Source organism: Mustela nigripes, chromosome 1 (genome assembly GCF_022355385.1).
Source record: "Mustela nigripes isolate SB6536 chromosome 1, MUSNIG.SB6536, whole genome shotgun sequence".
NCBI lineage: Eukaryota > Metazoa > Chordata > Mammalia > Carnivora > Mustelidae > Mustela > Mustela nigripes.
Genome location: NC_081557.1, coordinates 142,280,989 through 142,298,261, shown reverse-complemented (window position 1 = coordinate 142,298,261; position 17,273 = coordinate 142,280,989). Strand labels below are relative to the sequence as shown.

Genomic DNA, 17,273 nt, shown 5'->3' with positions numbered 1-17,273 from the left:
TTATTAACTAGTAATTTTATAAATGCCAATCATGGGACTAATAAATCAAAGAATATCAAATGCCTGTTCCTAAATGAGACTTAAGTTTTTTTTTAAAGGGATTTTTTTTAAAAAGACTTTTATTTATTTATTTGACAGAGATCACAAGTAGGCAGAGAGGCAGGCGGAGAGAGAGGGGGAAGCAGACTCCCCGCTGAGCAGAGAGCCATGCAGGCTCAGGGCTCAATCCCACAACCCTGAGATCATGACCTGAGCCTAAGGCAAAGGCTTTAACTTACTGAGCTGCCCAGGCTCCCCGAGACTTAAGTCTTTTGTATAGTACCTGTTTACAGCCAATTGTTGTAACATCCCCTTTTCTCCTAAAACAGATAGAAGTTATTATATAATTGATACCCAGGTTATGTGAAATTATGATGAATTTTGTTTATGCTCACTTTGTGCATTTAACAATCTGACTTTAATATTACCCTGTGTTTTTTATGTAGTTAATAGTGTTTGAGGTTAAACTATGATTCAGTCATTTGCCTGATAGAAGTTTATTGCACTTGTGATCCACAAGTACCATATTTTTGGGAATATAGGTTGCTTGATCCAGGAGAAATGTAAACAGTAATATATTCATATATCAAATCATAAAAATATTTAAATGATAAAAATACGACATTCCTTTAAATTGTATTAATTGTAAAATATATTGGTATTAAGATTAAAATATATAAAATGTGTTAATTTCCCCTTTAGTTTAATTATTGTTTAATTTTATTCAGGTAATTACTATATATAGTCCCAACTTCAAACTTTTTCTTACATTTTGAACAGTTTTGGCTATAAATGGTGGCTAGCATTACAAGATAATTCACAGCCCCAGTTTAATCTGAAATTTAATGAAATAGGATACTGATAGTAATTTAAGTAGGCACTGGGTCAAGTCTAGAAAAATTTGGAATAAATGAATCTAGTTGTCATTGCCATATTGTGCCCCTTCTTGGTATATTTTACTCAGACTACGAGTTACACCTCCTAGGGATTCTGTGTTTGACCTCATGTTTAAACACAGGTTCCTGTACTACACTTGTCCCCTGACTTCTAATCCCTGTCTAGTTTATTTGCCTCTTAAAGACTATTTCCCCTAGATTTGGGCTCCAGTGTCTCTATTATTCCAGAGTATCGTGGCTGTCTGGGTCAAAGCAGTGCATTTCATATCTTCCTTTATGAAAACAGCTTCTACAACTTCTCCCATTCTGGAACCTTGGCTGAGGTGTACTGTCAATAAAATTTAATCATGATACTATTATACCAATCTACGAGGAAATTTTTTAAATTTTTTAAACTTCCTTAAATGTGGCATCTGTTCTAATATAAAGAAGTATTCAGTTAATACTAAATTATGTATGCATAATTTATATATTTATTTATATAACATTTCATGCTGTTCTGCAAAGAATACAGGTGGTAGGGGGGAGATAAAAGCCATTAAAAAAAAAAAAGTGTGTTTGATTTCTTTTTCTATTGTAGGTAACACCTGTTTCAATAACATTTTGGGTAGTAGAAGTTACATTTAGAATTGGGACTGTCTTATTCACCTCTATATTCCCCGGCCCTAATAGTCTGACATAGTAGATACTCAATAAGTATTTATAAAATATAATTGAATTCTTAAGAGTGAAAATACTTTTTTTCTTTTAAATACTCTTTATGAGTCTTAGCCTAACATAGGTATGTAATTCAGGTATCTGTGGCTATAAGCTAGCATAGTTGAAGAGACTATAGTATATAAAGGCTGGACCCATGTGTATTCTAGTAGATTTAGAGCTCTGTAGCTCTTACTACTTTGCACAGAGCAAATTGTTAGGAAGGATGACCAGCTAATGGATATTGAAGAGAAGAGAGTCCTGTGAGACTTGAGTAAATAAGTGTCTAGTGAGTGAAAATTCATTAGATAGTTTTGTCTTCATTTGACAAATTTAAGCTAATTAAAAAAAAATCACACTATGTGACACATGTCAACCTGAGTCATGTCTATAAAAAATAGTAGAAATCAGTTTATTGTTCTATAATTACATGCATTGATTTATACCTCTTAAAATCACTGAGCCATTGAGTAACGTTTCCCCAGTTGACTTCTGCAGTGAGTGACTGAATTAAATGGAAATGTAGATGATGAAGGATATTCATCCTGGTTTTGGACACATTTTAATATCTGATATCTATCACTTAACAACATGCAAAATCATAGTTACTAGTACATCTTGGCCGATTTCCATCTTCAAATTGTTCATGAAGAAATACTGCGAATATTTTATCATTCTACATTATGGATAAATATATATGTAAATTCTCAGATTAGACTTATTCACCTATCTTTTCCTTATATGAGAATTGTTATTCTCCTAAATTTTATCTAATATTTCACAGCATCTTCAATTATCAGGTTTTAAAAAAAAACAACACTCTTAGTGAGATATGTCACATTCGCAATGATTTCACACATTCGAGTAAATATCTCACTTCCATAAGCTCCCCTAACATATGTGTTTTTTGTCCATTTATTTGGCATGTAAAAGCTCCTAATAGCTTTTTTTTAAAATAAAGATTTTATTTATTTGAAAGAGAGAGAGAGAGAGGGAGGAAGCATGAGCAGGGGGTTGTGGCAGAGGGAGAGGGAGAAGCAGACTCCCCGCTGAACAGGTAGTCTGATGTAGGGCTGATCTCAGGATGCTGAGATCATGACCAGAGCTGAAGGCAGATGCTTAAGCCATCCAGATGCCCCCTAATAACTTTATTTTTAGGTCTTTTCTGTGTTTTTCTTGTCTCTTATGAAGTCAAAAATATTTCCATACAGACTATATTTAATGTTATTAAATATCATAGTACATTTATTGAGTCATATCTGAACAATTATGGGCTATAAATAGATTTTTCCTCTTTGTTTGAAACTTTGAGGTATTAAAGTTCATTGGTCATTATCATAAAACTGAATCACCTCCCTTGGGAAACTTATTCTAATCTATGGAATGGCATCTTGTTTTTGGAAAGAGAGAAAGGAGGAAATCAAAGGAGAAAAGGGAATGTTGCTAAGATAAACTCTTATTTAAGTTTTGTTTTAACATTCTTTATTATTATTCAACAGCTAAATAGGATCATTATGTAGGGAGGGAATAGAAAATGTTATCAGTATTGCATGATGTCAACATATATTTTGAAAAGCCAAGTGTATTACTGGCCAGTAGTATAATAAGTGGGATAATATAAATAATGCCCCCTTTTTTAATTAAAAAGAACTGGTAATAACTTATAAGAGTATTAAATTCTTAAGTCAATGTTCTCTAAGTGTCTCATTCACTGACTAGCACATAGTAAGAGGAGAAAGAGTCAGTAAATATTTGTCGAATGGACAAATATATGGATGCTTTCTTTTTTTTTTTTTTTTAAGGTTTATTTATTTATTTGAGAAGGAGCAGGGGGAGGGACAGAGGGAGAGCGGGAGAGAATCCTCAAGCCAACTCCCCACTGAATGTGGAGCCTGATGAAGAGTTTGATCCCAGGACCCTGAGATCATGACCCAAGCCAAAATTAGGAGTCAGTCACTTAACTGACTGAGCCACCCAGGCGACCCATGGATATTTTCTTTTTCAATTCACTTTCTTTGTTATATGGAAGAATCGTAGAAGCACTTGAGGGATATTTAGTAAATCTGTTCCACAGAAGCTCTTTTTTTTAGGGTTTAAACATGAACAAATAGAAAATTGATATTTATGCATATGTGTATAGATAGGTAAATGTCTATGACTTTCTCAAGTCTAAGTTCTTTGAAGGCATTCTTTTCTATTTTCTCCATAGAGCCTAGCACAGTTACTTATATAACAATACATTTTGTCAATTCTAAAATGCTCATTTTTGTTTTTTACTTTTTCTTTGTCTTTAGAGAGAGCAGGCCATGAGCAGGGGGTGGGAAGGGGCAGAGAGGGAAGGAGAGAGAGAATCTTAAGCAGGCTCCATGCCCAGTCCTTGTTAGAGGGCTGATGTCAGGACCCTGAGATCATCACCTGGGCCGAAATCAACACTCTGCTACTTAACCGACTGAGCCGCTCAAGCACCCCTTTTCTTTACTTTTAAATAGCATTTGGACATATAAGAACCTCAAACCTGTTTTCTTATTTAATCTATTTCTTGCTTCAAAGTTATATTTATGGGACTAACAAATAATAGTAGACTAAGTTCCTCAGTGGTGTATACTTAGAAAATTGTCACTCATTGAATTAATTGCTCACCCAAGTGAGCACCTCCAAACCTACCTCTTTAAACACTGAATGTATTATTAAGATTCACTGAATGTCCATAAACTTTAAAAATTTATTTTGTGATTATTTTGGTACATTGGACAATATTTAGTAATTTGTGATTTTGAAAAATGAAAGATTTTTTCCTAGTACTTTTGGGTAATGGTATAGATAGAATATAATAAAATGTTTCAGTGTCTTAAGAGTTCTTGATTCAAATTTTAATCCTGTTTCTCCTGCTCCTTCCATAGCTTCCTGCAGACTTCACAAAACTACACCTTACTGATAGTCTCCACCCACAGGTGACACACGTTTCTTCTAGCCATTCAGGATGTAGTATCACTAGTGATTCTGGAAGCAGCAGTCTTTCTGATATCTACCAGGTAAGAAAGTGTTTTCCTTGTCATTTGCTTCATTTTTGTGTATGCCAAGGAGTTTTATGATTCTTAATTGATAGGATCTATAAAGTAAATATATATGTGTATATTATATGTACATACAGGTACATAAACTGTTAATGTTACAATATTTACAATATGTTACATGTTATAATGTTATTATATGTTAATGTTATATTTATAATGTAATATGTTATGTCACAAAATGTTACAATATTTTATAATGTTATATGTGATATATATATTTTATATATATATCACATATGAAACATGTTTGTTTCAGGGAGTAGAACTACTGTCTAATTGTATTTGCCTCTGTTATTACCAATTATCAGAGTGTTAAATAGAGTGGTTACAATGGAGATGTTTCTCTTGACTTTAAATATTGTATAAAAATGACTACAGACATATAAGATTTTTGATTCTTAATTGAAACTGTAGGGGAAAACTGCAGAATTATGCCATAGAGTAAGTTTTTCTAATTAAAATCTCGAGATTATTATGATTAGATCAATGAATTTTTTTTTTGTATTTTTAAATTTTGTATAGATTTGGTTATGTGTATAAAATAAATTCTTATGATACTGGTGGATAGAAAAGAAACTAGGACTATGGAATTCCAAAACTGTTTTAAAAGCAAAATAATTTTAATTGGTAAGGAAGAGTTCATTGGCTTAGAATATGCAAATTTGGGAAAAGTGACTTAAATAATGCAAAAAAGTCCATTTGTGGAGAGGTCTTGAAATAAATGCTACTAATATGAGATTTTGGATGGTTTCACATAAAAAGCACATAACACTGGCTTCTTAGGAATTGTGAATGAGATAACCAAGAAATGCTTTCCTTTAGAAACATGATAGTTTTAGTATCATTGAAATAGTCAGGCAGTGCTAAATTTCTATTAAAAAAAATACTAAAAGTAAACACTTAGAATACCACCAGGGCAAAAATATTTAAGTTCTAAATTTAGTAGATCTTAGAAAATTAGTTTTGTTTGAAGGAGGTAATAGGTATACACTTTCCTATAATTCAGGGGTATTATAGAAAGTTTACCAACTAATAATCGAAAGACACAAATGCAATTATCTGCAGATTTTTGGCTGATTAAGAATTTATTATTTTGCAATAAGAAATATTACTTGCCTTTTTAGAGTAACTTTTAAAAATTTTAGTTTGATGGAATATGAATGCAAAGATAGATACCTTACAGTAAGTGTTAACTTAAAATTTTAGGAAGTAATCCCATTTTTCAAATGTTAGAGGAGGAGAAAGTGGCAGATCAGGGCATCTTTGCTCTCCTCCCTCCACCGGCCAGTACTGCCTATTTTTAGAAGTTGGTTTTTTAAAACATTTACTTAAGTAATCCTAAAACAGTGAACAGTATAACTAAAGCTCTGCTTTATGGTAACTGAAACATCATGATAGAGCCCTTGTCTTCTCAACTTCAAGATGATTGTACACTTTAAAGATCTGAAGTATATACAAACCTGAATGGAACTCCTAGAAGGCAAATTTATAATAAGAATGAAGTAAGATATTCAAATAATTTATTGGGCATATTCCAAAGGGGATTCCAGTTTTATGTGTTTAACCCTTGAGTAGGCTAGGGTACGTTCATGAGGAAATTCTTGATGGTAAGGAAATATGTGAGAATCTGGACTGTGGGTGAGAACTCAAAATTGCTCTGATGTGGTCTGCCTGCAGCCTGACTTTATCTTGGAGTATATAGATGGAATAGAGGGTCCCTGTGTATTTTGTTTCATTTTAGTTGAGTTTCAAGGTATTCATTTCAAATTTGATGGTAGGGATGTAGCCTGTTAAGTTTATATCCTTCATACGGAAAAATCCATAGGCGTATTTAAGGATTTGCTATTAGCTATACAAAACTAAACATTTAATAGAGATTCCTGGGAGACCTTTCCATTATTTTTAAATAGGAAATTCTTAAGTTGAGAAGGAACCTGACAAATGCACCTGGGTCAGTGACTAGTCTTGTGTTTGAATCCTCTACTGCTTTTCTTTTCTTTCTTCTTCTTCTTCTTTTTATTTATTTATTTATTTATTTTTTTTTTTTTTTTTAAATGTTCATTTGTTAACGTTTCAAGTTCTTACCTAAATTCTCATCAGTAACATAAAGTGTAATACTAGTTTCAGGGGTAGAATTTAGTGATTCATCACTTACATACAAAACCTAGTGTTCATCATAACAAATGCCCTCCTTACTACCCGTCACCCATTTAGCCCATCCCCCTTCACCTCCCCTCCAGCCACCCTCAGTCTGTTCTCTATAGTTAAGAGTCTCTCTTACAGTTTGCCTCACGCTCTTTTTTTCTTTTTCATTCCCCAACGTTTATCTGTTTTGTTTCTTAAATTGCATATATGAGTGAAATCATATGGTATTTGTTTCTGACCAACTTAATCTACTGCTTTTCTATCAGTGAAGCATACAGTTTATTCTTGAACATTTCCAAGGATGGACAGCTATCTCCCATGGCAGCCATTAAATCTTTGTGTAATTCTGACTTAGGAGGGCTTTCTCCTAAGAAAGGTGTGATATTGAAGTGAGTATAAGTGCTTATGAGATGGGCACAGAGAGATTGAAGTTGAATGCTGTGTACCAGAGAGAAAAGGGCAGAATAATACTTCTGAGAAGATGAGAGGAAGGGGGCTCGAAAGCAAAGTGGAGTAACTAGCTTTAAGAAGAAAAACCTTCCTCTGTCTTAAATGGTACATATTTATCATGATGGATTTGGGGTGGGGAGTTTGGGAGTTAAGGGTGTTTCTTTCTCATGGCTTCAATTTTTCTCTGAAGAGGTGAGTTCATTTGTTGAGAGGAAGAGGATTGGCAGGTTGAGAGTTTTAAGCAGAGAAAGTTTTGAAATAGAAGTTTCAGGGAGTAGGAGAGCAAATTGTTTAGAGTAATGGAAGCTCAGCTGAGATGGTTGCCATCAAATGCAGAGTGATTTCCCTCTGTCCTGTTAAGTAAAAAGAAAGCAAAGACTTGGCTTCATCCAGTTCTGGAGTTTTGTTAAATGAGTGTAACACAAAGACGGATGAAGCAACATGCCAACGTCTTTTTAACTACTGAGCTTTGTTTTTTTGCATGCCTTCTGCCCGGAGTGTTTTCTCCTAGGTCGATCCTTTTCTGCCTTCATTTTTAAGTACTGTCTTCTCAGAGAGTTCTTTCCTTATTACTTTCTGAAAAGTAGGTCCTACGTTTTGGTTTCTTTCCTGGCTGATCCTTTTGTTTAGACTTTGATTGAAATAATTATTGCTTTCTGTGTTGTTCTGTCTGCTTACTAAGATGACAGTTTCAAGAAGATAGGGAACTTCCCTGTCTCATCTCCATTTTCTCTTTAGAGCCAGGATTGTGGGCATTGGATAAAGGTGTATTGAATGAATGTGATTGAAATATTAGAGTTCACAAGCTGGAGGGGCGAAAGCTAAGCATAGAAGGTAGTAAAGTCTAGAAGACCGAAGGTCATGAGTTGAAAAAGGGTTACCTTGGAAACAGGTGAAAGCGGTTGAAGGTAGGAATTTGTTGGCAGTAGAAAACAGAATGCCTAAGTTGGTGTAGTTGTAGCTATGATAAGATCCTAGCTACATAGTGTGATTATCAGAGCAATAGCTGGTGGACTGGAAACAGTTGTTCAGAAATAGATCAACAGAACAGAGAAGTCAAGTAAAATGGAATTCATGTGTAAGTACATAATACGTAATATAGGAATCCTTACAAATCAATGAAGAATGTGATGGATTTTTCAATAAATGATCTTTGAGGTGGAGGTAGTCATTTTATAGTCTCACTTTTTTATTTATTTTATTTTTAAAAGTATGTATGTATGTATGTATTTATGAGAGAGAGGGAGAAAGACTGCAAGCAGGGGGAGGGGCAGAAGAGGAGGAGGAAGAAGAGAATCTCAAGCAGACTCCATGCTGAGCACAGAGCCCTACACAGGGATAGGTCTCATGACTCCAAGATCTTGACCTGAGCCAAAACCAAGAGTCAGACGCTTAACTGACTGAGCTACCCAAGCACCCCTGTAGTCTCACCTTATATCATAATTAAAATCAAATTCCATATAAACTGGGGTGCCTGGGTGGCTCAGTGGGTTAAGGCCTCTGCCTTCGGCTCAGGTCATGATCCCAGGGCCCTGGGATCGAGCCCCACATCAGGCTCTCTGCTCGGCAGGGAACCTGCTTCCTCCTCTCCCTCTGCCTGCCTCTCTGCCTACTTGTAATCACTGTCTATCAAATAAATAAATAAAATCTTTTTAAAAAATTCCATATAAATACTAAAGAGTTAGCAAACTCTTAATGGTATAAAAATTTAAAAAATTCGTAATTAAAAGATCATTTGAGGCAAAGATTTAAAGTCAGAATACAACTCACTGGGGCACCTGGGTGGCTCAATGGGTCAAAGCCTCTGCCTTCAGCTCAGGTAATGATCCCAGGATCCTGGGATTGAAAGCCCCACATGGGGCTTTCTGCTTAGCAGGGAGCCTGCTTCCCACCCCCCCCCCCCACCCCCCCTCCGCCTGCCTCTCTGCCTACTTCTGATCTCTGTCAAATAAATAAATAAAAATCTTAAAAAAAAAAAAAAAAGAATACAACTCACTTGTGCAGATGAATAAGAAAAATACTCAGCTCACCATATACCAATATTCAAAGAATAAGAGTAGGTAATTTGCAAAAGAGTACATGTAGATATCTGTTCCTTAAAATATTTCAAAATATATTAGTAATATAAATATGCTATTTTCCTGTCAAATTAGCACAAACTTTCTTACTTACAATAAATATTTACAGATAGATGGTCACACATTTGTTATGATTATAGTTTTTGGAAAGAAACCTAACAATTTTTACTAAGAGTTGTAAAATTGTTCCTGTCTTTTAGGCATAAATATATTTTTAAAGCCTATATTTGAAACTTAAAAAGTTAATGTGTAAAGTTAGGAGCAGCATAACTTAAAATATACAAACTAGCCTTTTGCAAACATTAAACTTATTTCCAAATATATTTTTATACTTTCTACATATATATGGTTTTATAAGCAGTTCCTACTCCCTTGTCTCAGTTAAATTAGTATCAGTGTTAGCGTTCAATATAACCTTCTTCTACCCTAAATTTATATCGGGGTCTGACTTAGATACTCTTCGGATTAAATATGTATATTTGAAATTCTGCACAAAATTTATTTACTTCAAGAATGCTTAGTAAGCAACTCTTTTAACCATGGGGATATTCATGATTTATTTAGTAAGCAAAAACTTCTTTTCATAACTGATTTTTGATACCTGATGATAAAACCTATGCTGTAGTTATTTTTATTTTAGTTAAATAAATTAATTTTAGTTAAATTAATTCACTGGAGCTTTATGGCATTTAATATTTCTTCTGTTCATTTTCTTCATATCCTTTAAAAATGCAAAATAAGTGGAACTAGAGGGTATTATGCTTAGGAAAATAAGTCAGTGAGAGAAAGACAACTATCATATGATCTCCCTGATATGAGGAAGAGGAGATGCAACATGTGGGGCTTGGGGGTAGGAAAAGAATAAATGAAACAAGATGGGATCGGGAGGGAGAGAAACCATAAGTGACTCTTATTGTCACAAAACAAACTGAGGGTGACCAGGGGGAGGGGGCTAGGAAGAGGGTGGTGGGGTTATGGACATTGGGGAGGGTATGTGATATAATGAATGCTGTGAAGTGTGTAAACCTGGCGATTCACAGACCTGTACTCCTGGGGCTAATAATACATTATATGTCTATAAAAAAATAAAAAAAATTTTAAAAATGCAAAATAATATCTTAAGAACTGTATTCATAATACAATATATGTAATCCCTTTTGATTTCAGGAAATCATAGAGCTTTTGGCATTGATCTAAAAATATTACTAGTTTTTTTCTTTTAGAATATTACTATTTAACTATAATGTACATCTAAATCTGTAATTTAGGACAGGAGTTCTTTGCCTAACTGAATTATGTAAATCTTTCTTCTTGCTCCTGAGACAAATATAAACAGATACTTTTTAAATATCAAGTGTCTGTGTGCTTATCTTTATTTAGAATAAAAGGGTTTAAAGACTAGCATTAATCTTAGTAATATTATAGTTTGGAGGAAGCTAGAAAATAGCAAGCATTTTATTTATGTTTATATATAAATACATATATTCAAAATTTTATGTTGTATGACTTAGCAAAGCAGAAAAATTTCATTGCTCTATTATATTTTAACTATTTTTTAGTAGAGTTGACAGTGTTAACATTTTTACATTGGTTTGATGTGTACAACATAGTGATTCCACAAGTCAGTAAATTATGCTGTGCTCACCACTAGTGTAGCTACCATCTGTCACCATACAATGTTAATATAGTATTATTGACTGTATTCCCTCTACTGTCTGTAACTTTTATTCTCCTAACTTGTTCATTCCGTATCTGGAAGCCTGTATTTCCCATCCCCTTTAACCATTTTGCCCTTTCTCCCAATCCCTTCCCTCTCTGGCAGGCATCAGTTTGTTCTCTGTATTTATAGGTCAGTTTCTTCTTTTTGTTTGTTCATTCATTTTGTTTTTTAGATCCACATATAAGTGAAATCATGTGGTATTTGTCTTTCTTTGACTTATTTCACTTAGCATAATACCCTATAGGTCCATCCACTATGATCACAAATGGCCAGGCAAGATCTAATTCCTTTTTTTTTAATAGCTGAATAATATTCCTGTGTGTGTGTGTGTATGTGTGTATGTGCGTGCGTGCATGCGCACGCGCCCACACATGCCCCATCTTTATCCACTCATCTGTCCATATATACTTGGGTTACTTCCATATCTTAGCTATTGTAAATGATGCTGCAATAAACATAGGGATGCATGTATCCTTTTGAATTAGTGTTTTCATTCTCTTTGGGTAAATATCCAGTAGTAGAATTATTGGATCCTACAGTGTTTCTAGTTTAAATTTGTTAAGGAACCCCCATACTGTTCTTCACACTTATATTCCTAGCAACAGTGCACGAGGGTTCCTTTTTCTCCACATTCTCACCAACACTTGTTATTTTTTTGTCTTTGTGAGTCTAGCCATTCTGACAGGTGTAAGGTGATATCTCATTGTGGTTTTGATTTGCTTTTCCCTGATGTTTAATGATTTAACTATTTTCTTTATGAAGACAGTCTATTGAGAAAACTTGGCAAAGTATTATAGTGCAGAGTATTTACTAGCTTGAATTGGTCAGAACTGATTTTAAGTCCCAGTACAATTACTAGGTTTGGTTTGGTTTATGTTGAACAAGTTATTTGATTTTCCTAGTGTTTTCTCATCTGAAAAGTAGGGGTAATAATCCTAATTTGCTGAATTGATATGAAGATGATTATGTATTAAAAGCATCAAATGTAGTACTAGCTACATGGTGGTCATTCAATGTAGGATCACTGTTTTTATAATTATCTTATGAGCTGTTTAATCAGAATTTAATGGTCGCAATTAGCCTGAGACATTTTTTACAGTAAGAGGTTGTGGTATTGAATAGAATTTTTTTTTTTTTTTAATTTTGCCAGTTATGTGCAAGCTTTGTTACTGGGATGAGAGGAGGTAAAGATAAGCCAGTGCTGATATAAGAAAACATGTCCTCTTAAGGAAGGGGCTTTTTTTTTTTTTCAAGATTTTGTTTTATTTTGTTTTGTTTTATTATTTCTTAGAGCATGAGTGGGTTGAAGGGTAGAGGAAGAGGGAGAAGCAGACTCCTCACTGAGCAGAGAGCCTGACACAGGGTTCAATCCCAGGATCATGACCTGAGCCCCCAAGGTGCCCCAGGAAGGGACTGACTTTTGAAGTAACCTGTAATGAGCTTTCTTTTCTTTCTCCTTATTTGAGTCAAGAACAGTCCTATGAATGGGAAGATAGAATTCTAGTTTGCCAGTAAAACTAGTTTCATAGAGTTTAAGTAATTTTGCTAAAGTCACATTATAAACGTCAGAACTAAGATTTGAATAACTAAACTCTAAGTTTTTCGTTTTTTGTAAATTCAGTAACTGCTTGGTTCCAGGCACTCCTAAGCTGGGTACACTTCTGTAGGCCAGTTGGTGTTTGTTCATTAAACTTTTAACTCCAGTCTCTAAACATTTCATTGTCATGAAACAGTAATATTATGGAATTAGTAGACTCCTAAAAAATTGTTTATCGAGTTCTATTTAAAAGGTATTATGAAAAGGAATTCTTCTGTAGGGGTGCCTGCCTGGCTCACTCAGTACAACATGTAACTCTTGATCTTAGAGTCGAGAGTTCAAGCCCCCATTGGGCCTAGGGCTTAGTTAAAGATTAAAAAAAAAAAAAATAAGGGGATTCTGTAGTATTTTAAAATATAATGAACATTTATTTTAAAAAAAATAAGTTACTGGTTTAGTGAGTGTTATTTCGTGAATAATTTGTTTAAGAATGGAATACATATAATAGATAGAAAACAACTAAAGATCATTTACACACATGGGGAGGGTTCATTTTTGAAGAGATTAATCCAATTCCCATTTTTTAAAATTTTTTTAAAAGATTATTTATTTATTTATTTGACAGACAGACATCACAAGTTGGCAGAGGCAGGCAGAGAGAGAGGAAGGGAAGCAGCCTCCCTGCTGAGCAGAGAGCACGATGCAATGTGGGGCTCGATCCCAGGACCCTGGGATCATGACCTGAGCCGAAGGCAGAGGCTTTAACCCACTGAGCCACCCAGGCACCCCAATCCAATTCCCATTGAAAAGTCCTTGTTCTGGGATGCCTGGCTGACTCTGTCAGTAGAACGTGTGACTCTTGATGTTGGAGTTCTGAGTTCAAGTCCAGTGTTGGGCATAGAGCTTATGTTAAAAAAAAGAGAAAGTTTTTGTTCTATTTAAGATTTAAATATAATTAATTTAAACGACAGTAATGATTTCTTTGGGATGGTATGAAATATCTTTTTATCTCTTACTATATGTTAGATGTTTAAAAATTAAAGAAAAACTGTAAGCTCTATAACTGTTATTTAGAAGTACTTATTTATTTATTTATTTATTTATTTATTTATTTATTTTAGAGTTAAACAATCGTCTTTACGGGAACCTATTATACAAATAAGTGAACACTTCCATGCAAAATAATGCATTTAAATGGAAAATATTTTTAAGTACTAACACACATATTGCATGGAGCATTGGTGTTAAATGTAAACAATGAATCTTGGAACACTACATCAAAAACTAATGATGTACTGTATGGTGACTAACATAGTACAATAAAAAAAATAAAATGGGGAAGAAAAGGAAGTTAGAAGTTTTTGTTTTGTTTTGTTTTTTAATTTCTGTCTCCAGTAATGTCCCTTCTTCACTCTAGGTTCTTATTAAAGAATATATAGAGGACTAATTATATATATTTGAAAATATAAGGTGATGAACATCTTCAATGTTAAGACAAAACTGGTGTGAAAATAAAAACATGGCAAGCATTAGCACATTGTCATATTTCTAGACTTCAGAAATAAAGCGGTGATAATAACAGGGCTAGTCTAATTTCTCTGATCACAATCTTGGCATACCACATCATATCAAGTTCTACCTCAGTTTTATTGTATAATCTAGAGACAGTTGAATTCTGAATAAATTGGGACATGTGTTTATGAGTATGCCACAATTAATTCTGTGGTCTTACTGCTCTCTCACCTAGAGCACCTCTGCTGATAATGGTCTTAACCCCAGCAGTAATACAAGACCATTACTTACAGAGCTTTTGTAGACATTAGGTTTTTCATTTTTAATTATTCTGTCTTCATTAGATATTCTGTCTTCACTTATTTTCCCCTAAGTTTTTTATTACCATATATGTATTTTAGTTCAGGAAGTTGTACCTAAAGAACTAAAGGTGATTAAAATTCTTTTTGTTAAACTTTAGAAAATATTAACACCTGTTTGTACTGCTTTGAAAGGTAAGATTAAATGTTACGTTTGGCAGTATAAACCAAGACTTGAGTAAAGTTAAACTTTGTTGATAAAAAAATAATAAATTTTTTCTTTAAATATTGACTAAGCTGAATTACAGAGAAAGGAATAGATCCTTGTATAAGCCACATTCATATGTAAGTATCTGTTACAGAGAGACAGATTAGGTTTGGTTAAGACTGTAGAGTCAGAATCCTGGGTTGTGATTTGGATTCTGCAGTTTACCAGTAACATGACCTTGGAAAAATAATTTCTCTTTACCTGCATGTTTGAATAATAATAAATGTCAGTAAACGGCACTTACTTAATAGGATTGTATGGAGGATTAAGTGAGCTAAGATACATAAAACAGAGCAGTTCCCGGCACATTGTAAGTATTTGGTGTTAGAAAATGATGGTGATGATGATCAGGCCCAGTATTTTATGTTTTTCTCTTTCATGTTTAATGTGTTTTGCCTGTTCTTAAAAATAAGTTGTCATTATTGTTTTTGAAAACCCTGTGGACTGCAAGTTACTCAGCGTTAGTAAACTTTATAATACATGTTTTCTACAAAGTTAATGGTTTTAAAACAAACTATTTTCAAAAGTTTAATATTTTATCTGGAAAAACATGTTTGTGATGTTTAAGACTTACACAGTTAACATTTAATTGAATTCATTTTTATGCTTAAACAGTGAATTCTGGGTATGTAGTAGGATAACATTCGTATATATTATTGAGGTGATAATCACAGTAAGCATAGAATGACCTAAATAGAATAACTGTTCTAGCCTTGATATTGCCCAACAGAAGAGATAATTTTGAAGAGATCACCATGACTCAAAAAACGTTCAAGGGGCGCCTGGGTGGCTCAGTTGGTTAAGCGGCTGCCTTCGGCTCAGGTCATGATCCCGGGGTCCTGGGATCGAGTCCCGCATCGGGCTCCTTGCTCAACGGGGAGCCTGCTTCTGCCTCTGCCTGCCTTTCTGTCTGCCTGTGCTCATTCACTCTCTCTCCCTCTGTCTCTGACAAATAAATAAATAAAATCTTAAAAAAAAAAACGTTCAAGTACTAGAGTATATCTTGATTACTTGGAATTCGATATACAGTCACCTGTGTTGAGGAATGAAGAAAGAATGTGTTACCAGTAGGCATATGGTCTTTTAATATTTTTTGGTAATTTATAATTGGAGAGTGGACATTGGGATAGTCACACTAAATGTTAATGTTTGTTCACATACTCACCAAGTTACCTTTGATTTATGATTCACTTTTCCATAAGGACTGTCTAATAGGAAAGAAATTGTTCAGTCTTGGCGTTAATAAGTTCACACCTATTCTTTTGGGGAAGGAATTGCTCAAAATCACTCGTTAACCTTAAATTCTTAGCTTAAGCCATTCTCTTTGAAAATTAGAGTAAAAACAAACACTGTCTTTTTCTTTAGTCTATTTCAAGTACAAATGATAGCTCAGGTAAATCAGAATTATTGAGATAAGATCATTAATTGTAACTAGAAATGTAATATATAAATTCACTCCTATTTTGTTGAAGTAATTCCTTTTACATAGTGCTGGTTCCTGGTTCTTGATATTGATATTGAATACATGCTTAGTTATAGACAAGTTAGTATACTAAAATTTACTAAAATATACTAAAACTTAAATATTTCAAATTAGATTTGTTCTTATTTCCTTTGAGTACAAAAGATTTACTTAAGATAATTAAAAAATACTGTTTTGGTCTCTTCTAAGGCCACAGAAAGTGAGGCTGGTGATATGGACCTGAGTGGGTTGCCAGAAACAGCAGTGGATTCTGAGGATGACGATGATGAAGAAGACATTGAGAGGGCGTCGGATCCTCTGATGAGTAGGGACATTGTGAGAGACTGTCTAGAGAAGGATCCAATTGACAGGACGGATGATGACATTGGTAAGTTTGGGTGAGAAAATGAATCTAAGAGCAATTTTAAAATTTTAGGGTAAAATGATCTAATAAAATAGAGCCCAAGAATAGTAAGCTCTAAAAAGTAATTAATTTATAAATTTCCCTTTGCATAAATAGTAACTATTATTTGTTGAAAAAAATAAATTTTATTAAGTTATGTTCTGGAGTGTGCAAGTAATAAAACTTCCTAATTACAGCCCTTCCTGCTGAGCCCCTTTTTAAAGATTATGGAAAAAAAGAAAAAGAAAAAGTAGTCTTCCAGTGTTACTTCTATTATTTTTCTTGTGAGCACTATTCCTGTTAAGCTCATGTTTTCTATATGTAAATACTAGTCAATGACAATTGGTAAAGTTGTCATGTTTGCTTCTCCTGTGGCTCCATACAAAGATGGGACTGAGTGAGAGAAACTATGACATGTCAAGTTAGCAGCCTATGAGCTGTGGGTTGTTGAGACTTGAAGTACAGCCTAAAGTTAGAAATCTAAGTGGCTTTGTGTCTGTTTTCCTGATCCCTGAAGTTCCCTTTTCTTTTTTTTTTTTTTTTTTAATTTTTTATTTTTTATAAACATATATTTTTATCCCCAGGGGTACAGGTCTGTGAATCACCAAGTTTACACACTTCACAGCACTCACCAAATCAAATACCCTCCCCAATGTCCATAATCCCACCCCCTTCTCCCAAACCCCCTCCCCCC

General features: G+C 34.0%; 1 protein-coding gene across 11 annotated transcripts in view; it reads left to right on the top strand.

Moving 5' to 3' along the window:
- Positions 1–17,273, top strand: part of RAPGEF2 (Rap guanine nucleotide exchange factor 2) — a 249,798-nt gene that overhangs the window by 187,576 nt on the left and 44,949 nt on the right. For all 11 annotated transcript variants that reach the window (XM_059374445.1, XM_059374406.1, XM_059374435.1 and 8 more), the window contains 2 exons: positions 4,532–4,663; positions 16,387–16,564. In XM_059374445.1, the coding sequence (XP_059230428.1) occupies positions 4,532–4,663; positions 16,387–16,564 (310 nt within the window). The remainder of the gene's footprint in view (positions 1–4,531; positions 4,664–16,386; positions 16,565–17,273) is intronic.